This window comes from Amblyomma maculatum, chromosome 2, assembly GCF_055883805.1.
Source record: "Amblyomma maculatum isolate TAMU_Amacu chromosome 2, ASM5588380v1, whole genome shotgun sequence".
Lineage (NCBI taxonomy): Eukaryota > Metazoa > Arthropoda > Arachnida > Ixodida > Ixodidae > Amblyomma > Amblyomma maculatum.
In genome coordinates, this window is record NC_139345.1 from 11,411,523 (window position 1) to 11,438,346 (window position 26,824).

A 26,824-nucleotide genomic window follows, 5' to 3' on the forward strand; every position below is an offset into this window, starting at 1 on the left:
AACGACCCAAAGCGACTCGGGCTATGACAGACGCCGTAGAGCAGGGCTCCGGAAAATTTCGACCACCTGAGACTATTTAACGTGCACTGATATCACACAGCAACTTAAAGAAACATTATGATAACATAAAAATATGAAAAAAAAAAACGCGGATTAAAAAGGCGATGTTGCAAGTGCTATCGTTGCAACACTCACAGCTTTCGCTCTATGACTAGGTTCAAGCCATGCTTAAACTGTCGGCATTTTTTTTATTACTTTTTCAAAAATTAAGCAAGCAAACAAAGAGTTTATGCTTTACAAGCTAAGCTAGAGAGTTGCAGCTGTTGGAAATGGCAAATAATAACTATCGAATCATTATCTGCTTGATCTTAATGTTGCGCAGAATAACAGGTTGCCTAATGAATGCTTAAAGAACTTTCCGGTAGTGTTTCTAACAGCCGCAAGCTTTGTATACCTAATATGAAACAGTATGAGAATAATTACCCGAATTTAAATGATACGGTTGCATTTCTCTACCAGATAAACGATGAAGATAAGCACCAACGATGTATCGGCAATTCATAAATGTCATGCAGGCAAAAAAATCCTGGCAGGTCATCGAATTCCGAAGTTCAGTGGAGAAGTTTTGTTGTTAATGCATACAAGACAAATGTTCACTACTGATAAATAAATAGAAAAATATGAAAAGGAGCTTTCCTATGGAGCGTGTACGCCTACGGTCGTTCCCTTCGATTTTGTTATGAGCCTCATTAACTTTATTTTAGTGTGGCGACCATGTGACTGAATGTCTCAGCGCATTTGCATTCCAGGGAATTGATAGTCTTTAGCCGCAAGGACGGGCTCGGTGCTTTAGCAGCCAACCATGTACACAGAAGCAGATAATAATCTTGGGAGAGACCTAATAGAGCACATTCTCTTCACACTAATGCAACAATAAAAAAAAGAGAAGGTCGAGAACGCGTGCAGTAGTCGTAACTGTGTACCTCACTGGTCACAAAGGGTAGTTTTTATGCGTGAAGTCAAATCTTGGTTTGCCGCGATTAGCTTGTTTCCGAAAAAAAAAAAAACAATAAAAAAAGAAGAAATCAGACCGACGTCTTCTCTTTAGGCAGCAGTTTACCTGCATGGGCCAGTCTGCATAGGCCTAGCTAGTCATACGCGAGAATAAAGCTAGTTTCCAATGTGTGATATATCGCATTACGTACCTTCGAGCTGCAAACGCAATGCCTGTGATGTGATTTCGTAAAACAAAAATATAGAAATAAGAAAAAGCGCATATGAACGTATCGTTGCTTCTAAAAAGAGAGTTAGGCACCGAATGTTATTGTAATAAATTCACAATGCTCACTGAAACTTTCTGCCCTAGCCGGACTGCGAACGATAAACCTCAGCCATACGATTCTTTACGTTTTGTTAATTGCTGTCGCAAAGCGTGCAGTACGCTTGGCACACGTTAGCTTTGTCGGCGCTTTGCTATGCCTCTGGAGCGCGTCTTGTTACCAAAGCACTGCTGTGAATCAAAAAGGGCTCGAAATGTTTGCTGTCTCTCTCTTATCGTTTCAGCAGCTCTCTACTGCCTCTTCCACCCCAATTTTCCCTTTTATTTGCGTGTTATTTTTTGTCCCATTTTAATAGTTTTTTGATAGACAAAAGCAGAATTTCTGCACTTTTTATGTTCCATGTAACCACAGTATGTGTGCCATAACTTTGTTCAAAACAAAACATGCTTTAAATGGAAACGTCTTGGGTATCGCGCTTCCTTGATGTTTTTGTGTGGTTTTGCCGCATTATTGTCGTGCTAAAGACAGAGCACGCTTTACAGGCACGCAGTTTCCTATCGTGTATTGTCTCCACAGTATTCCGCTCTGATGTACAGCCCTTACCAAAAGTTTACAGCCCAGAGAGTTTGCTTTTAAGCCGTATAATATGACTTCTGTAATACTCATGGGAGTCCTAGCCATTAGAGAGGGTAGGACGAAAAATCTTCTTGCCTTCAGCAAGTATAGAAACCTGGGAATGCATTACAGGCCACATAGTATCGCTTAGAAGTAGACCCTCTAGGCTGTAAACTTTTCATAAAGGCTGTACGTTATGAGCAAGAGTTCGCTGCACTACGACTATGCTCTAAACAAAGCACACTTTACAGACACATACCTGCATCCCGTTTCAAGTCTCTGTGCAGTATTTCGCACCGCAGGTCGCAATTATCTTCGCTTCGCCGTACTCTGAGCTCAAAACCTAGCACGCCTTGCAAGAATATAATTTCTTGCTGCATGTTAAGTGTCTCCGCTCTATTTTGCTGTCGAGTTTACAATGAGCATTGCTTTGTCGCATTATGTGGGTGCTCACAGAGAAGCATGCTTTACAGGCGTCTGCTTTCACGTTGGATACTATTTCCCTCCGTAATATTTCTCCCCAGAGCTCGCGATAAGGATAACTTCACCGCACCATGCCCCCAAAATACAGAAGGCATTTAACATTTCACTCCCAACCACGAGGGGGAGGGGGGGAGGGGGATGCGGACAAATAAATTCATAAGCCTGTCTGCGTGCGGCTTTTTTTGGACACTAAATAAAGAAGCAACTGTAGTTTTGGCCCCTCATGAAACTGTGTCCGCACTGATGCATGTTGTCAGCAGCCGTGCAATAAGCATAGCCGCGTTAGCAAGGATCGAACGCATTCGGAGGTGAGATAAAAAAAAAATGAGTCTAAATATGAAAAATAGATCTTACATTGAGAACGCTGCCAGCAAATAATAGATACGACAAAAATAAAATTGACTCAAAACCATTTTCCTAAGTTTTGATCAGAAGTAAATGCTGAACCTGCTTTGAATTGTATTGCTTCACCGAACGCATAAATACCTGAGTTGAATAGGTCGTCTACTCTTGAACTTCAATACAGCATTGTACCCGAGATGTCAGTGAGCGCTTGTGACTTTTGGCATCAGTCTTACCAGACACATTTTATGTCCATAAAATGCAGGCATAATAACTCGGTTAATCTTGAGAGGTTAAGATTGTTGCTGGCTACAAGTGGAGTTCGCCACGCAGGTTCTGCCGGCAATTGCTCCACAGTAACACCACTTAAATATCAATTCGTGTCCACACGTCAGGTGCATACATACAATCGCACGTAATAGATAATAATCACGACCACTGTCACCATCTGCAGTCCAGACCAGGGTCCTGCAGGAAAACTAGAAGAAGGCGTGAAACTTCCTTTCTATAAGACCTGTTTTCCAGAGAAAGTTAACTGAAGTGCCACAGGGGACTCCTGTTTTCTTAAGGGAAGCGAACAATACACTTCTTACCGCAATCAGCCAGTCGAATTGGTCAATCCATCAGCAGCTTGTTCGTCTAATAGGCGAGTGAGTAGAAGCTGTTTATGAAAGTCAAGGACGATATGAGTTCATTCAATACGAAAGCAGCACACGTGTTCACAATAGCCTTTTGCTGTGCGCAGAAACAATTTGGACGGGAATCTGTGATCAACAAGAAACACTCACCTCGTGGTCATTGACGAACCAACGGAGTTCAACGGGATGCTCTGTGATGATTGATGTGCAGTTGACATCGACGTCGTCGCCAACCTCGTAGCGTGACTTCTCACTAAGAATGCGAGGGCTGTTGGACTCTTGAGGTGCTGTGGTGGAGAAAGAGAATGTTATGAGCGCTTACAAATTTGAACCAATGCTTTAAATACAGAGGCACGATTACAGTGGCGTTGCTGTATCAAAACAAACCAGAGACGAAGCTCACAAATTCAAAACTCTGAGTGAATAGCCAAGCACCGTGATCCTAGAGTTGCATTCAACACCAGGTGACGTTTTGATAGTGACTTACTTGACCTGCAAGTCCTGAGTTCCATTAAGCGCGAAATATACAAATGTATATCAATTTGCTTGCCTTGATTCAACCTACTTTCGTTCAGATCACGCAAAAAAAAAAAATGTATGTCGCTATTACAAGCAAGTCGTATTTTAAAAATTTCTTTTAGGCTAATGTGCTAGGTCAGCGTGCTATTGGAGTTATTATATTTCATTTCTCTTCCGGTTTTCTCAGTTCCTTCATCAGAGGACTGATTTGCTTGAATAGCTAGAACATCACGTAGGATCAGCATAGGATTATGTCACCCACAACCGCTTCGCACTCTGCGTAGGGGTGTGATATTAAAGGAATTCGCTTGAAATGAAAATTTATTTTTCATTTCGTTATGCGTGACGCCAGCATGACGGCTGTATTATACGAAAGCAGCAAGCGGCTAACTTCTAGAATGACATCCTTTGAGCCCTCATGACCAAGATAGCCTTCACCGCTCGCCGAGCGCACCGACTACTTACTGGCTGCGATACAGCGCCCATGGTGAGGCCCGGATGCAAACAAGGAAAAGGTATGGTTATTTGCCTTGGAATTTTGAAACCCGCAGATATGTAACGGAAGAACAGTGGCTAATGCGACAGGCCAAATAGATTCAAAATTTAAAGTAGGTACATGATCTTTATTAGTCAAATATTTAGGGGAATCCCCCAAGGTGGAGTAGATTTGTAATAAGGGAGTAATTACTCATTGCATCCACCAAAGCGCAGCCATACGGCTACAAAGGAAAGCTATACAGCTTTCTCAGAAACTTCGTAGTTAAAGAAAAATTCGTCCTGATCCGGGAATCGAACCCGGCACCACCGCCTTTCCGGGGCAGTCGCTCTACCGAGGGAGTTAACCAGGACGCTTTCCTTCGTAGCCGTATGGCTGCGCTTGGGTGGATGCAATGAGTAATTACTCCCTTATTACAAATCTACTCCACCTTGGGGGATTCCCCTAAATATTTGACCAACACCATTCCCACTTCGAGTTATAGATCAATTCGCTCTCGCCCTACCGTCTGCTCTGCTGACCGTCCTGGTTAGCTCAGTCGGTAGAGCGACTGCCCCAGAAAGGCGGTGGTGCCGGGTTCGATTCCCGGATCAGGACGAATTTTTCTTCAACTACGAAGTTTCTGAGAAAGCTGTATAGCTTTCCTTTGTAGCCGTATGGCTGCGCTTGGGTGGATGCAATGAGTAATTAGTCCCTTATTATATGATCTTTATTGAATGCGGACACAAAACAGTGCAACTCGTTTATGCACTCTTTGTTTCGTACACTTCGGACTTCGGGTTCATTCAGCCTAGGGCTCTCAGTCCAACGATAAGCCGTTTACATCGTGTTTGTTTGAAGCGAATTTGACACAGAAAGTAATCAAATTAACATGCACAAACTGCGCCGAACCTGCGTTTAGAGCCTGCGGCAGCGCGATCTGAGCAGCTTCGCTAACACTGCACGGTTTACGTAAACACGTCTTTTATTAAAAGCCCTGAGTGGGCACTTTTGCGTAGGCGTCTGTGCGGGCATCTGGCCCCACATTGGACTAGAGCCCTACGATATCGACGCAACCGATCTTCTCGCTGCATTGCACATTCATCATTACTCATCCTTGCGAAATGATACCTAAACAGACTGCTGTATCGCTGTTCTCTTAATGTGCGTTAGGCGATCCAACTCTTTCCCACTGCGCTACCATCGAGGTGCCCAGTCACCGAATTCTCCGATCTTTGTCTGAAGCCGGAAATTAGAAGCCCCAGCCTTAAACTTAGAGTAAATAAAACCCGACTTGTTAGCGCACATACTTCGCATTTGGCCAATATCGCCGAATCGACTTCGAGTTTTTAAAACGTGAAGTATGCGATATAGCCCAATTATTTCAGTTGTAACGAATATTTCAGTTGAGACGTCAGTCTTTATGCTCTATATTTTCATTAAATAGTCAAACCTTACACATGTGGCATAGCTATTGTTGGAAATGGCTTAAACACGCATGCATTACAAATAGCTTCAGCACAAGCAGTTTTGAAAACAATCAGTCGAAGTGTAGAGTTGATATAACGGTGTGTCTCATCGCACAGCAGAAAATGCGTGACAGAATTGTGGGTTTTATTTATTAAAGATGAAAACAATGCAAAATCTAGGTATACAAATCATATTTTGAAACACCCATGACTTACAGTTAGAATTAGTGCACAGAACTACTTGTGATAAAACGAATCACAGCAAACTAACAAACCACAAGAGCTGTAGCCGGCTAGAGCCGGCGACTAGGCTCCGGCTCGCTGGCCGGACCTAGCACGTGGTCATCGGACGTACCCCGTCCACTGGGCGGTCCTTTGTCTCCGATGACGAGCTCCTCGCTGCTGCGCGAGTGAGCTTGTGTGACGAATGACGTACACTTGAAGCGTATCACCTCTCGGGGCACGTGCTCGGGCCGCACTTCGAAGTGAAGCGTGGTCGACGTGCTCTGCAGGCCATTTTCGTGGCGCGTCAAGCCGGCCCGTGTCTCGTACTTTGCCGGTACCTGCGCGACGAACAACGATGTCTCGTTGAAGGCCCATTTTGAGGCTTTGTATACCTAAACAAAACTTTAAACTGTACTTCCAAACTCTGCCGAATACTGGCACGTGAGACCGAGAGTTTGAAAAAACCAGCATGTCCAAAAAAAGTTTGTTCGGGCAGACTAACTTGAACATGCTGTAGAATGGCCTCGGGGAACGTGATCTGGATAAATTTCACCACATCGGCAGTGCTTAACGTCGCACACTAACCGCGATGCGCACGCAAGGAATGCTCACTATAATTGGCTTGTTAAAAGTGTACCATTCACCAACACATGTATTTTCTTCAGAGCCCCTAGGCAAGCCATCTTCACCCCTTTCTCTCAATTTTATGAAGCGATAAAAGCAAATGCGAATTTACAAACAGCCAAACAACGCTCACAACGAAAGGAAGTGAATCTTTATGCTGACCGGCTCTCACATACAAACTAAGGAGTAGCACGGGCCGCAAGCGCCCGACGAGTTTTAATAATAAATGCCCTTTTGCTATAAATTAATTACCCGGAATCTCTCCGCGCGCAGCCCACGCCCCCGCAACATTAAAGATAAGGCTCTCGAAGAAAGCCCTGCCTAGACTGCCGCCGCACCTCCTTCGCTCCTTCATCTAACGGCCCTGATTAATTATCGAGCGCTTCTTGTTGACCGCGGACGTAACCTCGGTGACAAACACACACCATGCGCATACGTAGCACACGCCCGCTCCGCGCGCCGATGTATATAGCAGTCCGGCAGCGGAGCTGCGTAAGCAGCTCTTTCTCGTCTTCCTGGATGAGGCGCGCAATGTACAGAGACTGTACAATGTACGGAGGACGTGCCCGTCGCGTAGAGGGACACAAAGCCAGCAGCCCGGTATGACGCGTACTCGCGCACGCGACGTGTTGTGGTATATACGATACACACGGGCACGCATCCTTCCTCCCCCACTTTGTTTCCTCGGCTGCATACAGGCCGACACCCGCATGATGCCGCGTGATGTTTCGGAGCGCCTCGCATACTACGAGGCGTGCGCGTGCGTGTCTTTGGGTTCTCGAGTTTGTTTGTGCACATGCTTCGGTGCCCCAGCCCCTTCGGAGGCAGGCCGTACTGCCTGCCGCTTTAAGGCAGGCTATGTGGCAGAGATGGCTGAGTGCGTCGGCCGGGAACCATTAGCAAGAGAAGAGGGGAGGGGGGGGGGTAGGAAGGGAAAGAAGGCAACCGTTCGCAGTGGCCCGCTCACACGCGCAGCCAGTCTGCCAGCCGTGCGGTGATCGGCGACCACACCCAAAGCGCCGAGCAGGCAGGCAAGCAGCAGAAAGCCGCAGCGGCAGCAGCGGTGGTAGCGGCTCGCCAGCACCTGGCCTGCTCGAGGTTGTCCGCCGAGAGCTTAGCGCTGTCACTCGTAATTCAAGGCGAGTGTTATGGCGTGAGCTGTACGCGGGGGCCTCGCGGGGCCCGCCGTCGAATGCGCGAGCAACTCGGCTCATCCGATGCGATAGCGAGCTTAGCGGGAGAGACGAGGTTGACCTGGTGGCTTCTGAATCAGGCTGCTTTGTGGGGAACATTAATGCATACTCAAGCATGGAAGGAAAGGACGAACAACACCAGGGGCGCGAAAGTGCACGGGAAAGTATTGACTATGCGGTTTTCGTATATTATTTTTTGTTTTGCATCGCGTTTAAACCTTCTCGGTGACATTCACTGGTGCTTTTCAACGACCGTTTTAACTGCTCCTACCACATGTAGGCTATAGGCGTACTTACCGCTCCGGCTAGAGAAGCTGTCTTTACAAATGAGCAAAAAAAAAAAAAAAAAAAAAAAACCCGCCCAGTTAGCTTTGCGATTTCGACACCCGATGTAAGCCCTGTAATAGGTATTTTTGGTTTCCCGCCGTTCTTTTATTTGCCGCTTCGCATCATGCCGTCAGGCCGCGAAACTCAGACATGCGGGCTTAATCCCGCGTAATCTACTGCTGCAAAAAAAAAAAAAAAAAGAAAGAAATAGCACATCGTGTGCTAGCGGCCAGTGCTGGAACCCTGCACCCGACTAGGTTTGTGTTGTAACTCTACAGCGACAAAACTACCTCGAGACAGCTTTTGTGATGCTGTGCACACAAAGAGGGTAAACAGCGCAAAAAAGACGAGGACGAACGAAGTACACAAACAAGCGCTCGTTTGTGTACTTCGTTCGTCCTTGTCTTTTTTTGCGCTGTTTACCCTCAATGGATTACCAACTCGCCCAAGCGTCTGTTTTAGCACACAAAGAGCTTGTTATCGCGCTAGCACTTGTCTTACGATGCTGTCGCGTTTGTTCTTGTTGAGTTACGACCTAGAATAACTTTTTTTTTTTTTTGAGTAGCAAAGTAAACCTTTCGGAAAACCTAGCGTTTAACTGATACGATGAACCGTTTTGTACTGTTGGGCGTCTTTTTGGAGCGAGCAGTATGCATTTAAAGTTGGAGACAGGGATTATAGTCCTTATAAAAGAAAAGAGAGAAGAGGTAACCACAGCCGTAGCTTCGTGTTTGGGCGCTTGTTTCGGCTGCGGGAGGTTGTGGGTTCGATTCCCGTTGCCGCCGGTTACTGAGCCGGTTAACTCAATTGGGTGCAGGGATCCCCCGGCCAAGCGCCCGGCTTTTCAGGGGAGCACCCCCTGGTAAAGGAAAGCCTACGCCCAAAATTTCCTTCATGTGGGCAACCAATGACTCCCTCATCGAACACATCGCCACCATCGATAGGAGAAGACATGAATAGTGAGAAAAGGTCCACGTGTATCATACCCATATATTTTCTGGCTCTTGTTTTCCGCACATTTCTCTGATTTTGTTTTCTCCTCTGGGAGGACTCAGGTGTAGTGTTGGGGAGAAGGGGGATACCATGTTGAGTGGCGCGTCAAGGTGTTATGATCAAGGAAGGGCATTCATTACAGCAAGTATATATATTATGTATGAGTGTAGAGTGTATTTTGGACAGAAAGCTCAGTTGAGCATATGTATCGGATTGCAGCTGTGTTAGGAGGATGGACTCATCTTGCGTCAGTCGTTTGTGCAGTCGCAAATATTTTTGCAAGTCGAGGCTTTAACGACGGAGTGGACATGCGTACTGTTGCGCTCCTGAACTTAATAAGGGACTGCAATAGATGACGGTTACTGGTTCCCGGCCGGGGCTGGCAGGAGGCAAAATGAGGAGGGGCGCCTGACCATGGATTTATACTAGAACAATTATGATGTGGCGGCGTAGGATCTGAGGATTCTGGCCGCATACAGGAATACGAGGGTTTTGTAGTTTGGACATGCTGCCTGTGACAATGTGATGACCAATGTGGTGTTAGTTGGAGGGTTATAGAGACAATGACTAGCGTTATGGCTGCTTCCTCCGCTTTAGTGGTGCTGATCGGGACGATTACTGTCGCGAGAGTGTAGTGTTCGATCGATTACGGCAATGACGGCTTTTATTTTAAAGTGGTGGATGCGTCCGAATGGAGAACTTATGATTTGTTTATCACACCTATCGGCAGGTTGGCTACCATTTGGATAACTTTAGATGACATTCTGGGGGGTTTTTGGGAAAAATTGCCGTTCAGGATGCTTGCAGAGGAGCCAAATGCGGAGAGCCAGAAGTCAATGCACTATGCCGTCACGCATGCGGAGAACACAAGGTCGCGCGTGCTTGGATGTCCAGTGAATACTTTTTGGTCACTGGGTTTTCTTTCAGGAGACAAATTTTATTTGCCTTTTATCAGCTTTGGTAGCATGTAGCCATCAGGAAAAGAAAAGGTGAAATAGAGGACAATTTCTTTAAAAAAGAATTCGCAATAAAATATGGCCCCAGGTTACATATTAGCTCTACGCACTGTTTACTTGAACTACATACATATTTTCAACTAAAGTGATCTCCAGTTCAGAAGGGCTTGCAATGCCTTACTCTCCTTGCAGTTTAGTATTCTTACACATTTTAGAGCAACCCGTGGCTACGAGCGGGAAGAATTTAGCGCAGTGGTTTAAGAACCAAAATTACGAGTCCGTGTTGGGACTTTCCGAGCCCTAAAAAAAAGGAGCATTTAAAATGCAAGCGGTTTAAAGTCGGATCTCACTCACGGCGTTGTTGTTGACGAACCACTTGAGCGTGGCGATGGGTTTGGAAGGCCTGGAGTAGCAGGTGATGTTGACCTGGTCGCCAACCTGGTAACGGGGCTGGAAGCCTTCCATCACGGGACCTTCCTCCGGAAGCACTGGAAGGCAAATGCGGTCGCCCCAGCATCAGAAATGCGACAGCGGAGAAGAATACGGTGTTGTTCAAAATAACCGTCTTCTCTCGCTATGGCACAACTATGTCTGTCTGGCAACACATGCATTAGAGCTGCATGAAAGGAAGTTGATAAGGTGCGTCACGGGAACGTGTGCCAGTTGATTAACTTATCTTTATTCGAGTGTGCTGGTGGGTAGAATAATATTATAAATACTACGTGGATTAAGTAAGCAAATCTCAATGTTAGAAGTACTCAGCTTGGGACAGTTTCACACTTCCGTCGGATGTGAAGCGGAACATCCTCGTGGAAGTAAAATTGCTGTCAAGGGTCCATCATTAATCAGGAATTGAACTCATATAATAAAAAAAAAAGTGATTAGCAGGTATCAGTAACAGACAACTGTTAAGCTTGGTAAATAGTTGTAGATGCCAGTTATATGTTCCCACCAATGTTTTAATGGACTGTGCTTTGCTACGAACATTTCTGTCTATAATAGAGAGAAAGTTCACAAATTTTGAGGAACTCAGTCAGATTATAATCATTAGCGCTATTAAACGAAACCGGTACGAAACCGGGCGGCGGTCTCCTTTTTTTTTTACTGCGTGTCTTCACTTCTCAAGAGATCATCAGTGCACAGCGCGACCAGGCTGAAGAGCCTTCTCCCGGTGTTGCTCGGCTTCGCTGGATGCAACTCCTCGCTTACAGCCATTTCAATTGTCGGCTGGTGGATAAATCGACATCGCAGTTCTGTCTAGATGCGGTCATTCAATGTTTGTTTGTTTGTTTGTTTGTGTGTGTGTGTGTGTGTGTGTGTGTGTGTGTATGTGTGTGTGTGTGTGTGTGTGTGTGTGTGTGTGTGTGTGTGTGTGTGTGTGTGTGTGTGTGTGTGTGTGTGTGTGTGTGTGTGTGTGTGTGTGTGTGTGTGTGTGTGCACGATGGTAACTGCGGTATATGTTGCGCGGAATCCCAGGGCACAAGTGCTAGCCAAAAGCAAGCTCTGTGTTGAGCGCCCGTTTGCTTCGCTAAGCAACCCGTCACACGCGATATGAAAAGGCAGATAGTTTAGATTGTTTTCGCTCCTCGCTGGTGGTCGGTTTCGACACTTGTAGGCATTCGAGAAATACAGCTCACTGCATTGCTTCTACTTTGACAACTCGGTAGCCGTATAGGGATTTAAATTGATATTAAACACTTTTTTCCTCATTGCATTTATAAAGGCGCGCAGTGCGTCGATACCTCATTCATTGATATGGGTGGCTTCATACTACAATATCCGAATTAGTATGAAGATTACGGAAGCACACTTTCGTGTTGAAGTTCCCTTCAAAGCTTATATAGTGCAAGCCCAATCAGTTCCTTTTTGAACAGATGCACTTCTCCTGCTCTAGATAAAATAACATGTAGACACTGTTCTCTTCCCTAGGGAATTAAAAACAAGGAACTAAATGCCACGTTTGTTGCTGAGCTTCTCTTGCGAGTTTTTCTATCCTGCATAAGTCTAAAGTTTGAAGCAAAAATTCTTTTGCCATACGCCTAAATCTTTGTGGAATTTCGCCAGTTGGATTTGTGGAAGGGCTATTGAGTTCAATGATTGGGAGAATTTGCAAGCTAGGAATGCTAAATACGATGCGAATAACATTAATTCCTTTTCCTAAAACACACGCCCTCCCCTTTACCTTTTACACGCACACACAGACTCCCACACACTTCGCATCACCTTTTGGTTTGTTCTATAATATATTATATTGCTTCTTTTCTCTATCTCCCTTAAATAAAACAGGCAAGCACCCTTTTCTCTCACACGTTTTTTATCTTCAGACTTAATAATTGCTCCATTATCAAACTAAGCTTGTATGTCAGCGCTTCTGTATTTAACGCTTACCTTAGCCAGCAAGCTGGTGCAGCGTTAGCTGCCTTCTCATCTGCGTGCGGGATACTCACCCGCTGGCGGGCACTTAAGAGTGTCCCCATCAGCCTTTTTTAATTCTATATTCTTGCTCTAAGCTTCGAATTTACTTTCTTTTAACGTGAAGCAAAAAAACTTCCCTACTTAAAAACGCCAAGTGCGAACGATAGTGCAACCACAATAAGTTACATAACGAAGACCTCGAAGACTCAACGAAGTAACGAGCAAATATTAGCGAAACAGGAAAAGAAAAGCAATAGCCAGGCGTCGTGTGCTTGCTGGTGGGCAAAGCACGATACGGATAAAGAAGACTAGAGAAAAAGAGCCAGCCAGAAGAAGCCGGCCCCACCCACCTTGGTGTTACCGAAGATTAAAAAGCACGGCAAACAGGGCGGACCCCCGGAGAACGAATGGGCCCCGCTCCAGTCTCTCCCTTCTTCAAGAGCCACCGTTATTAAAAACTGACCAGTTAAAACAGAAACAAGATAACACCCTGCGGCGGAGCACGGAGGACGAAACTGCAGGTGCCGGGGGGAGTGGGGGGGGGGGGGGGGGGGAGGGGAGGTGGAGGCTGAATCTTCTGCCAGTCAGAAACATCACTCGGCGCGCCGATGAGACAAAGGGCAGACAGCGCAGTCTGACGTTTCACGAACGACGAAAAGCTCGTACATCACATTCTTTCCTTTTTTTTTCTTCTCGCACTTCTCTAACACGGCGGCCACCGTGCACACTTCTACATTGTTTCCAGAGCACTAAGCATACAAGCACTAAAATAACGGAGATCAAACAGAATGGAAACAAGAAGAAACAAATTCTCCTCTTCCTGCTCATTTTTCTCCCTTCTGTTTGTCGCGTTTTGGCTTCTAGGGCTACACTCTGTGGTTTGTTTCGTATTTATTTTCATCAGGATGCAAGGTTTCAAGATTATTGCTTATTATATTAGGCTTCTTCGCCGCTCACTGAAATTCCTTTCTTATTGAGGCCATTTGTTTTTGATTTCATTACTGCCTAGACAAGAAAAGAAAGATTTAAGCCGGTCCATTTTTGATGCAGAATCGTGATAGAGAGCGGCAGAAGAAAAAAGAAATAAAGAAAAACGACCAGCGTGTGAACAACAGCCGCATGATATAAAAACTTGTAAAGAAACTCACGAAGACGTCGGAAGAAAAAAGAAGGCAAGTAGACGACCGATCCCGTCGCTTCCGACGTTAATTAACGAAGTTCCTTTCTATCATAACATTCAAAACGCGCTCGCACGCTATCATGAGTACTGGCGCTGGAATGAAGGTGCTTGGAGGCGAGTTAAGGAAACAAACTGGAACGAAAAAGAAAATGCCGCAGGGAAGGAGGAGAAAGGCGAGGGTGTGAAGAGGAGTCTCCAGGATAATGGCATCCTCGTTTAGAACGTCCGGTGTGTGTTGAATATTTCATTGTCTCTGGCTAGAAAGAAGCGTCGTCTTGTCTTCGGGTCGGCCTTTGTCGTCAGCTGGTTCACGCCTTGGCCGCGACTGCCCCGTGCAAAACGCCGTCATCGAAACTGAGCTAAACGCGTCGTTGGGACACCTTCCAGACAGAGAGAGAGAAAAAAAAAGAACTTTTTTTCAGTATGAATCTGCATAAGGCGGAGGGCGGCAGAAAACTTTCAAGGAATGGACTCCACCACCTTGGTTTCAACGTTTTCAGGCTGGCTTTTGCGGGCATAAGCGTGAAATGTATGTGCAGTCTTAGATAGTTTCTCGGAATGTCATAGGAAAGGGAAGGAAGAGGGGGGGGGGGTTGAGTTGGCGAGGGCTGATGCTTGCAGCTGTGTGCTTGATTGTGCGAAAGCAGCAAAAGATAAAGGAGGCAGAGAGCGAGGAAAAGAGGAAATTGGAAGGAGGAAAACAATAACTACTTTTGAAAATTTTTCACAAAGTCGACACTGTCAACGAGCTTATTGCTGGCTGAAAGTTTTTGATAAAGCCGTTTTCAATTACAGCTTTAGTCTACGGAAACCTTCTACTCTCTGGTTTTGTGATTTTGTGGTTGTACTTGATATGAGTAAGGTGTTACGGCTCAAATGGTGGAGGATGGAGGAAAACAAGTATGATGCATGTACACGACGGGTGCTTGAAACCCACCGAAAAGGGCCGACAAAAGAAAAGTATATCCATAAATTAATTCATTATTATCGAAACACAGAGATAGAGAAAATAGAGAAGATCACCCATCCTGCCTATTGTCTGCGTGTTCGTTTGACCACTGCGCTATAAAACTGCCTTTACTGCATGCAGTTGCAGTCTGATATGACCCATTTTAAAAGATCCTGTGCTTGGAAGAAGAGTAATGTATACTCAGTATTTCATTTTTTTTTAATAAACTGCTTGACCTGATCTCTACTGATGCGCTCTTGGTACAAGGGAAACAAAAACCGACAATTTACGATATACAGTCTTCGTAGGGAGCGCCATGCGACTTCAAAGAAGAAAAGGACGCATCCAATACTGGAGAGACAAATTCGTTTTTGAAAAAGGGACATACATGCATGCATGTATGCATGCATGCATACATACATACATGCAGGCTTGCATACATACATACATACATACATGCATGCATGCATGCATGCATGTATGCAAGCCTGCATGTATGTATGTATGCATGCATGCATACATGCATGCATGTATGTATGCATGCATGTATGTATGTATGTATGTATGTATGTATGTATGTATGTATGTATGTATGTATGTATGTATGTATGTATGTATGTATGTATGTATGTATGTATGTATGTATGTATGTATGTATGTATGTATGTATGTATGTATGTATGTATGTATGTATGTATGTATGCATATGTATGTATGTATGTATGTATGTATGTATGTATGTATGTATGTATGTATGTATGTATGTATGTATGTATGTATGTATGTATGTATGTATGTATGTATGTATGTATGTATGTATGTATGTATGTATGTATGTATGTATGTATGTATGCATACATACATACATACATACATACATACATACATACATACATACATACATACATACATACATACATACATACATACATACATACATACATACATACATACATACATACATACATCAGTTCAGTTCAGTTCAGGCGTTCAGTCGTGTCCGACTCTTCGTGACCCTATGGACCATGTCACGCCACGCTTTCCGGTCTCTCACTATCTTCTTAACATCACATAGCTTCATCTGCAATGCCTCGAGAATGCCATCTAACCATCGCGTTCGCTGCCTACCCCTTCTCCGGCGACCCTCAACCTTTCCCAACATCAAATCTTTCTCCAGCGAGTTCTCTCTTCTCATCAGATGACCAAAGTAGCTGAGCTTTAACTTTAGAATTTGACCCTCCAATGAGCAGTCAGGGTTTATGGTCGACAATATCGACTGATTTGATCTTCTGGCAGTCCAAGGAACTCTTAAGAGTCTTCGCCAGCACCACAATTCAAACGCGTCAATTCTTCGGCGGTCAGCCTTTTTCACAGTCCAACTCTCGCATCCATACATCACAACTGGAAAGACCATAGCACGGGTTATACGGATCTTGGTTGGCAGACTAATGTCTCTGCTCTTTACTAGGCGGTCAAGGCTAACCATTGCTCTCTTTCCCAGAAGCAGGCGTCTCCTAATTTCATGGCTGCAGACTCCTTCCAAGGTACACACATACATACATACATACATACATACATACATACATACATACATACATACATACATACATACATACATACATACATACATACATACATACATACATACATACATACATACATACATACATACATACATACATACATACATACATACATACATACATACATACATACATACATACATACATACATACATACATACATACATACATACATACATACATACATACATACATACATACATACATACATACATACATACATACATACACACATACATACATACATACATACATACATACATACATACATACATACATACATACATACATACATACATACATACGCACATACATACATACATACATACATACATACATACATACATACATACATACATACATACATACATACATACATACATACATACATACATACATACATACATACATACATACATACATGCATGCATGCATGTATGCAAGCCTGCATGTATGCATGTATGCAAGCCATGCATGTATGCATGCATGCATGCAAGCCTGATACTGTGCCTGCATGTAAGCATGCAGGCACAGTATCAGGATTACAGCTACGAAAAATATGTTGATGTCGTGGCCTCTACAAGAGTCACAGCAATGACGAGTGGTGTTGTAAATACGGGTTATCGGATGGCGGGCGAAGCGCGCTGAAAAATCACGGCTGGGAAAGTAAACGCGCGCAGAATGCAGTTGCTTATTTTCATACTTTCAAAGGCTGCCAAACCGTGAGAAAACTGCCTGTCGCAAGGGCGGGGCTTGAGGAGTGACAATAAAGTTGGGTATCTTACAACACGCCTCGCAGCGCCGTGACGGGCAGAAACCTGCTTCATATTTTCGTCATCTTTCCATAAGCTACAAGGACGCACGTGAGCTGCTTCAACAACGGTCGCACTCGAATGCATTCTTGATCGAATGTGCAGCGACCATTGCCCCACTAGGGTTTCGTAAAAAAAATCCAAACAATTAGCATCATAGCGCAGGCTGCATGAGCCGCGGCTTACTCTCGTTCATTTTTTTTCATGCTGGTAAACAACGGTACAGGATATCGGCCGAGTACGTGAATAGCAGCGAGCTCCAGTGGCAGGTCGAAGCGGCGTTGCTGCGTGCACACAGAGCGCACACTATTGTTCATTCTGCTTGAATGCGCCCAACGATGCGTCGTAGAGGGTTCGTGGTTTTCATATATTGACCGCGTTTACCTGCGCGCCTAATGGATTTCTTTGAGTAAATAATTACGAAAAGATCCCCATCCCCGGCAATAATTCGCAGCAGTATTTTTTCTGACAAGTGCGCAGTCAGATTTTAAATGCGAGATTGCTGCTTAGCATATTCTATTAATATCTGCATCACAAACGCACAGAGAGAAAAGAAAGACGTGTTCATAAAGTTGCCACAACCTCTTGTGACAGGCAGAAGGACGCCAACTCGAGTTTCGGTAACACACGAGGAAACTAGTTTCTAGGCCCGAGTGGTTGTGATGTACAAAATTGAGTACCGTAAAAAAAGAAAAAAAAAATATCTCTCTAATTCAAAATAAATAATTTTGTTGGATTCATCTGATGTTCTCGCAAAGTAATTGCAAACGCCTATGAATGTGAGTCTGCATGACAATGGTGCCCAACTGTCCACAGCGAGACAACAGCAAAGCGGGGTGTACAAAGGAATCCAAACAAATTACTCCCCCCCTCCTTGCACACCCTCCTCGTCGTATGACAACGCCAAGTCCTCACGCGGAAATATAATCGTGGTTGTGGCGCGTACAAAAACTCTCATCAATGGGACCCAATATCCCAAACAAAAAAATACAGCTTATCTCGTTCCCAAAGAGAGACGCAAACGTGAAATGCATTGTAGGAAATGCGCGGGGCAAGGCGTCCCACAAATGGCTGTAGTCGACGCTTGGTGTCGGTAGTGCATGTGCCTTCGCTCTCGTTGGCTTCGTTTTTTGGAGCAGAGCAGCACGACGCTTGGTCTCCTTGGCTGCTTTCGCAGCCTGGAGAGCTTCCGCCATCAACCGCTTCTCTTGCAGCTGAACAGTGCACCTTTGCCCTTCTTGGTGCTCTATGTCCAGCTGCTTCCCTTTTAATGAAATAGCGTTCGGGCGCCCGCGCAAAAAAAAAAAAAAAAAAAAAAAGAAGTAAAATTTCCCCAGCGTCGTCGTCGGTGTCTACGATTTTAAGCGCGGCAGTTTTAGAAAACGACGGCATGACCCTGGGAGGCTTTCATTGCGAAATAATTAGTAGCCCCATGTCGGAGGAGATTGTTCGATGGCATCGCAGCCCCGAAAAATTACGAGAATGCCTCTGGCAGTTTGTAGTTGGCGGGCAGCAACCATCCCCGCACCTGACACTTGAAGCCTCGCATCCTCGAACAATCACGAGAATGCCTTTGGCAGAGGCGGTAGTTAGTAGGTGACAAACACCTGGATGCTTACACTCCCCATTTTAAGCCTCGCCGCTTCAAAAAGTTACGAGCATTCTTCTGAAAAGTAGTAGTTGGAAGGTGCAGTTGTAGGGCGCTGATAGGCCTGGCTCGCAATGAGAGTGCCGGCGCTCATTTATTTTTCTCTGATGGAAGTCAAGTTTGATTGGTTGGCGGGTTGTGTGACGTCATGAAACCAGATGGCATGGTGGAAGGAGCTGCCAACTCGGGTGCCTCCATTCCTATGAATGGGTTAGATGGGAATCGAACACAAAGGACCCTTGCTTCTCTCGTTTGAAGCCTCGCCGTCTCCGAAACCCCAAAAATGCCTCGGGAAGGTGGCATGGGAGTTTCCACTTCTATCACTACCAGGCTACGATCGTTGCATTGCGTTCGGAAGCTTCAATTGAAAGAAATGTCCACGCCTGCATAGCATCTCATGTGGTCTAGATTATCCAAACGAAATTACTGCGTAATGAAGGATTAAGAAACCAGCGTTAACACCTCTTTCATTTCTTAGCATAGGAGATGTTAGCCATTAGCATAGTGCAGAAAAGTAACTCTCTCTGCATAGGCTGCATGGACCTAATTGATCGTCCGTAAATGTTTTTATTTTTTTTTTACTTGCAGGAAAGCCCGAGCAGAGTCGCCCGCTTTCATTCGACTTTTATTAAAGTTTTCGGCTACCTTTGCGTGCCTTCCCATTAAGCTACCTTCGGGGCCACAAGAGGGTCTTCACATCTTCCCCCTTATCATGCTAAATTTCAAGGCCACGGCCGCAGTGCTCCTACTGCCGAGTATGAGGGAGCGTAGAATGAAGAAACTAAGCAGAGAATTGAAGGGGAAATGAGCGGCTCGTTATGATACATGAAGGAAGGAAGCTAACAGCCGCGAGGACAAGGAATGCGTAGGGGATATCACTTTTATTTTTATTTTTACTATTAACTTGAATTAGTAATATAATCAGTTTAGTGTGAAATATAATTAAATAGAAAGTAGAAGGAAAAACAAAGCGCCGAAGGAACGGAACCGACGACCTCCGAATATCGCGTTCGGTGCTCTTACCAACTGAGCTAAATCGACGGTGGTTCAACCTTCCACTTTCTTCGGTATTAACGTTGCCTGTAAACTAACCTTGACAGAGCATTCACCAATGCCACCCTCAACCATAGCGGCGGACGTGGCACGCCCTGTGTTACGCCAGAGTCACGTGCAACGGGATCGAGAGGGAGGGCGGAAGCTGTGCTAGAACCCTCTTACAATACCTATGGCTTCAAGACTGCCAGAACCGAGACCCCCGTAAGCTACAAACAGATCAATTAAGGGGAAATGAGGGTGCTCGTTATAATGCATGAAGGAAAGAAGCCAACAGTCGGCGAAGGCCAAGGAAAGCGTAGGGGATATGTTTTCTTATTTTTCCTTTTGCTATGAACTTGAATTAGTTATATCGTCAGTTTAGTGTGAAAGGTAATTGTAATTGTAATAAGAAACGTGAGATGACGGTGATGATTTGGTCGCTACCAGGGGCTATAGCAATTACAACGCACTGCACGAGGCGTAGGAGCGACGGCCATGTGCTTTGAGGCGTCGGGAGATGAAATCAAGCGTGCTGAAATTGTGCATGAGTTGGCTGGGCCAGAGGTGTGAGAAAGTTTCTACTGGATGCCTTTCGGAATGTAACTTTGAGAATGTAACGGGAAATTTTGGCTCCACCTTCGACCTCAGTTTCAGGTTCAACTCTTCGCTGGTTTGAAAGAGTGTTCAGTCGACTTTGCCTACAACATAGGTAAAGGCATTTCATGTGTTCAAATATTGGTCATAGCCCGGTATTGTATAATGTGGTCTAGTGCATCATCTTTCTTCCATGTACGCGCCGCTTGCGGTATAGTTACCGCAGTGCGAAAATATATTTCATAGCTATCAATATAAATACTCATGCAGGTAATAGAATAAAAAAGTTCTGAACGTTCGCAGGGCACATGTTTCAGTGGCAGGGTCGTGAGTTTCCAAACCGCGTTCAGAATTCTGGACTCGGGCTTGAAGCAGCTAGAATCAAGAGCAAATAAAAAAAATATAGAACACGGTGTCCGTCTCCTTATGTCTCGTGTTTCGCGCTATTTCATGTATGGCCGTAAGCTAGCACGCCAAAATTAATAAGCTACTCATAGGTTCTCTCCAGAGTGGTCATAAGTACGATCTTTTCATGTCAGGCTTAGACAACCCATTTCTGCATTTCCACTATAGCTAGTAGCTTGGAAGCATGGTACAGCAAAGACAACGGACCGCAGAAACGTTGTTAGACGTTACTGCAGCACTACTATTTTTATTAACTTTCCAGCAGCGAAATATCGAAAGCATAGGCTAGTTTGTGTTGCGTGTGTTTTTTTATTTAGCCATTGGTTTACGGCACCGCTGCATTGCTAAAAAGCCCCGCGCGAATGATGCACCAGATGTGCCCACGACGACAGTTGATATGTTACCGTACACTTGGGCGCGAGCACTATTTCAAGTCGTGCGCCTCGGAAGATAACTACCATCTGAGTTTTCTAGATCCTGATACGCTTTCCTACCACAGAAAGAGGGCACTGCGCTAGTCTACAGAACTACATTAGTGTAGAACTATTTCTCCTTCTTCTCTTACAATGCGCAGGATTTCTTTTTGTTACGGATAAAATAAAGATGAGTCAGTCACAGCAGCAGATATATTGTGTGCTCCCGGAGATCGCTGAGAAAAAAAAAAAAAAAAAGGTTCGACGCTAGACAGAAATTGAGCGACAATGCTTCCAGTGCTCGCTGCGTATCTTCTATTGATTCTTTTTATCTTTTTTGTTTCTTCTCATAAGCTAGACTTATCCTTGACCCCACAGTAGATATCAGATGCGATTTGTTATTTACGGGCCCTGACATATCTAGTAGCACCTACCGATAACAAAACAGAAAATGGAATGCAGCAAAATGCGACCCAATGACTCTCCATGTTGTGTACATACTTGACAATGCATGCTTGAATCGTACATTCAAGGTTAGTGAGCTTGCACAGTACTCGTACAATTAAACGACTCATCAATTCTAACACAGATTCGGAGCCATCGCGATCAGCGGCAGTTTACCCATGGCTGGTGTCTACCGCACCTGCGCGTTCTCAAAGGCTTCATCTGCACGACTTCCTCTGGAGATGTGAACAGAGCTAAACCCCACCTTAGCTTTCAACAGAAAAGCTGGCGTCGCCGTAGGTGGCCAGGAGCGAGAAACTTGATTGGTTGGTAAGGTCACAGCCACACGACTTCATGCGGCCGCATGAAGTCGTGTGGCTGTGACCTTACCAACCAATCAAGTTTCTCGCTCCTGGCCACCTACGGCGACGCCAGCTTTTCTGTTGAAAGCTAAGGTGGGGTTTTTGAAATTTCCGGGAATTTCAAACACCCCACAGCGCTCACGTTGTGACATCATGGTTGGAATGAAAAGCTTAGAACATATGTTATGCGAAATACCCTTAGCCGCATGTCACAAATGATTTAGCTTTAGATAAAGCCATCGCTTTTGTTTACAATAAAAAAACACCTGAACACAAAAGCAGAACGGAAAACAACTAATACGTCTAAACGGGTGGCAAAGGACAGCACACAAATAGTGGGAACCAACCCTGCGTAAAATCACAGTCATCTAGTGCTCTTTAGCTGGATCATTAAATGAGAAAAATGCGTGCCGGTTAAAACGACAAGCCCAGCATTCCGTTCGCGCTTCACGCAGGATCTGTAAGCGAAGCAGAAAAATCGTCATAGGGCTCATGACCATGTTGAGTGGCCATAATGTACACAAGTTGTGAGAATTTAACTCAATATCTTTCTTTTATGCTCTTTACAAAACATCTTAAATAAAATATTGCATTTGTGCAGACAATAAAGCGATGTTGTATTGTTTTCGATGCCTCACAAGGACGACGCTTTATGGATGAAAATTAAACGTTTCTGGTAAGAAGCCACATTTTTTTACAGATAAAGCTTAGGTGCGCGGGTTTAAGAAAAACGTTGCAGTGCAAGGCGAAATTGGCATTTCGTGCGCTCGTGCCAACACATAGAGCCCCTTAAGACAGCAGTAGATGCAACGATACAATGGCAGGCGGAAACGGCATTGATATCAATTCAGCGAACAAATATTTACGCAAAACTGCGAACAAGGTACTTACAAGAAAACCGAACTCTCAAAAAACGCAGTGGAGCATAGACCTCCTGCCTAAGTCCAGGTATAAAAGAAAGTTAAGCAAAATTAGGACACACCACTAAGCTGGGAGGCACGCTTGAACGGCTTACGAACAAGCGGGGCTCTCTATGTATGTCGTGTTGTATTTCACGTAAAGTAGCATGTTAAGAATGCATACTAATGAGTACGCGTGTAACAAGAGGGGACGACAGGCCGTCATATTTCTGAGGCGGAGCTAAACCTCTCTTTTTTGTTCCACTGAAGTCGTTCCTTATTTAGCTCATGGGACAAGAACCCATCATTGCGCACCCAGGAGAAACGATGCGCACCCAACTGCTCAGAAGGAAACTGAGGAGGTTTGTATATATATATATAAAAAAAAAAAAACACCCTTAATAGCCGCCGACATGTTAGCTTACTCTACATTATTCTTTCAAGAAATAGTAGTGCACATAGTGGCTCAGAATATTATATCTCCGACGGGTCTACATATGCAAATTACTGAAGTGAAAACACGTACAGAGATTCTAGCAAGGAAGGGCCAAAAAAGAAAAAAAAATCAGTTTTCAGTGTCGATTATTTAGGCGTGTTATGGGACACAGCTGGCTGTTTATCTTTTTAAACGCTACCAGAGAACTGAGGCCTTGTTAATGCTGATTTCTACCATTAAATCTTTTGATTCATTTCCGAATTTTTCATTTCTTCCGTGTGAACCGGGTTTTTACTAAACGCCGTTGTATCAAATAAATACCAGGCGGGAAAGGCTTACACAGAAACTTCGGCGCGGGGACCAAGCAGCTGTAGACTCTGAAGGACTCCACTGAAAGAAAGCACCGTTCAGTCATTGCCACATCGGGTACACTTGGTGCGTGCGAGATCCTCCCCCCAAGAGTGCAGGCTCAATGATAGTTCGTGGGGTTTCCCCAGAGAGCATACGCGTGCGTGGGCTATCCGGAAGACGCAAGGCTAGGTATTGATCGTTGCGCTCGAGAATTCGAGGTGACATGCGTATAAACACGCGGACAGGGCGATTGCGTTTTCCTGAGCCAGCGCGAAGCATAAACTCTATAACGCCACCAGGGCCCCTGTGTTCAAAAATTAGATATACGTAGACCCTAGTTCTATCGCAAGCTTGCAAATTGCTACCTTTCAATCAGGGCTAGTTGTTATTGCATGATGCTACAACTGCGAATCGCAACATAATGAGAACATACAGGCCTTTTTACGACCTTCAAAGTACCTGCGTTTTTAGTCTGTGGGAAGAGCGCGAGGGAGTTTCGCATCTCAACTCTCCACACTTCTCTCAACAGTAGCTGCTTTCTGAGTCCTTTCGTAACTACAGCGCATCTGATGGAGCAGGGAAGAGTTGACATTCGCTTAGCATATTGTATTGTAGAATTCTACAGTCGAAAGTTGAATACGGCGGCGTTCATAGACGTCCTCGTGAAAGGTCTTTTCATGGGAGTGGAGGCAGATGAAGGATACGTAGGCCTGAGGTACGCAAGATTGGCGGGAGCAAGGTTTCAAACTTCGCTGGTCGGTGTGATTACTTGTAGGCCGGCACTGTACCCATGCATTCGTGTCGCCGTTCCGTATTACCCAGATTTTAACACCGTGCAATTTAACGCCTCAACCTCGGCAAATATATTTGCAATGGGGGAGGATTAGGTGATAAGTCGCACGCACACGCACACACGCACGGACTTCAGGCTGCACGCCAACGCAGAGATAAAATTCTTTTATTTTCGCTCGTGTTACGTTTCAAAATCGCTTCCTACTTTGCACCATTTTGCCACATTTTTGCAAGTCTTGTTCAGGACTTTGAGCAGCGCGCCTGGATTCGAGAATACCTTTAAATGACATATCGTGAAAGTTCTCAAGCAACGACACATTACTAGTGCGCATTTGCACCAAATCTCTGTGTTCGCAGAACCCAAGAGGGGCGAAACATGTGCATACATTTCATGGCCAGATTTTAATCATTCCGGTCAACCTCTCTGCATTTCCTATCAGTAAACATATCTAAAAGCTTATCATCGATTTTCCGTTTTAAGCGGAATGCTAGTGGCAATCATGCAGCCACGTGGAATTCGACATCAAGCGGCACTCTTGTATAATAACTATTTAAAAGTGATAAAGCACTGCGTTTAGAACTGTGGCAGTGGCAAGAGGTCGTGGTTGGACGCAGCAGTCTTATCAGCATGCGTTGCCCAGTAAAAAGCGCTAAGAAACTCGCCTTCTCGACTGCCCCCCCCCCCCCCCCCCCCCCCCCGAAAGCTGCAAGCATAAGCGATTATCGACGCGTCAGCGTTCTTTTTGTGGCTCGACCCGCAAGAAGCACACTCCTTCAGCAATAACTTGATGTTCAGATTGTGCGCAGACCAGTAGTTTCCCGACTAACTGTAATTATTCGTTTTTCTTCATTTTCTTTTCTCCTTGCTTGTTCACAGCAAAGCACAACCACGACTTCTTAAGTTTTGAGCCACACTAGGATAATGGCTTTTAAGAGGACTGTTAAAGCTAGTTGCTATGTATAGAAATGCTTAACGAAGAAGCTCATGATGTACTCTTACAATTATCCGGATTTCGGGACCGTCTATATCAGGAACATACCTAGTTGTCATGCCATTCTGCAGTTTTTTGCGTATGAAGCCTGGTCCAGTGATTATTTCCAGGAAAATCGCTATGTCTGACTTCACACCGACTGCAGAATATACTAAGCGACACGAAATGAAATGTGCAAATATGGCTACGGGCGTCCCTTCTACGTGGGAATATTTTTTCTGGCCTGCCGTAGGGGTACACAAGATACGCGTGTGCACCGTAGTGCTCCGCTGCTCACATTGGGAGATGTATGAGAGATGCGCCTCCCTGAAAGCCGCTGCGCAAACACACTCCGCTGTGGAGCCGTCAACCACGCCACGGTGGAAGGAGTGTCCAGTGTCGTGTTTCCGGAGAAACACGTCATCCTCGCGAGGCCTACAGCGATGATATAGGCGAAGGCTCGAATACTGGAGGGCCACCGCGTTGGTAGGAGGAGATGGGAGCTTAATGGGATAACTGTCCATGGCCTCTCTTAGTGAGCCGGTGGGATTAAGACGATTCCTGAGAACTCTGAGCCGGCCCTTGCCTTTGGGAGGAGGTAGATGCAAATGGCGTCGGCGCGTTTGCAAAATTAACAGGATACCACTCGCGATGACCGGCTCGAAGAGGCTGCCATTTCCTGGCCCTACGGGGCTGGGACGGTAGGTCAATGCCGCTTCCGGCGGGGCCTAGCCAACCACCGATTTTTATCTGTTGTAGGCCGTCATCTCACCCGCCACTGCTTCGGTGGTGGACGACGGCTGTTGTTGCGGCGCGCGTCTTTCTCTCCCTCTTCTTTTTTATTTCTTCTCTATTTTATCTTCTGTCCGCACGAGGCAGCGGAGGTGGCTCCGCTACAGAGCCAGTAGCAGGCCCGTGCATTTTCTTTTCCATCTTCCTACAACAACAACAACAACCGGCTCGAAAGTAAGAAGGGAACTTAGATTGGCTCACCCGCTATAGAACCAACTGGAACATTGAGTGAGATAAGCAAATATTAACTCAGAAGTGGAGTAGTAGCCCATGGCAGGATGTAGGGCTTATCCAAGCTAATAATGACTTCACTGAAAGCGCAGGTTCTCGAGTGACACTTGTGGCGCTAAGAGGTTCTGATAACGCTCAATTCTTCAGGTGCGAAGTGAGGAAACTGGCTTTGTTGCAGTTCATTCCGACACCGGAAGAACAGATAAAGCATTAACAATGTCACCAAATCAGGCGCTACGCGCCAGGAGTGGCAGGAAAAACAAGAGGACATTAAGAGGAGGATGGCTGCACCTGGACCTATGGGGCTGGAAATGGCAGGCCCTCGCCGTTTGCGGTGGGGGCTCGCCTGCCACCGGCGGTTATACTTGTCGGT

The 26,824-nt window shown here is 45.2% G+C and overlaps 1 protein-coding gene and 1 non-coding gene across 2 annotated transcripts in view; one reads left to right on the forward strand and one right to left on the reverse strand.

Moving 5' to 3' along the window:
• The window catches only part of LOC146197940 (uncharacterized), a 93,799-nt gene that overhangs the window by 22,106 nt on the left and 44,869 nt on the right, over window positions 1-26,824 (reverse strand). Inside the window, exons 3-5 of the mRNA XM_084591826.1 lie at window positions 10,494-10,627; window positions 6,177-6,384; window positions 3,509-3,645 (exon numbers count right to left, since the gene is read on the reverse strand). Of these exons, the coding sequence (XP_084447952.1) occupies window positions 3,509-3,645; window positions 6,177-6,384; window positions 10,494-10,627 (479 nt within the window). The remainder of the gene's footprint in view (window positions 1-3,508; window positions 3,646-6,176; window positions 6,385-10,493; window positions 10,628-26,824) is intronic.
• Window positions 4,897-4,970, forward strand: TRNAS-AGA (transfer RNA serine (anticodon AGA)). Its single transcript has one exon. It is a non-coding gene; the product is annotated as a tRNA-Ser (tRNA).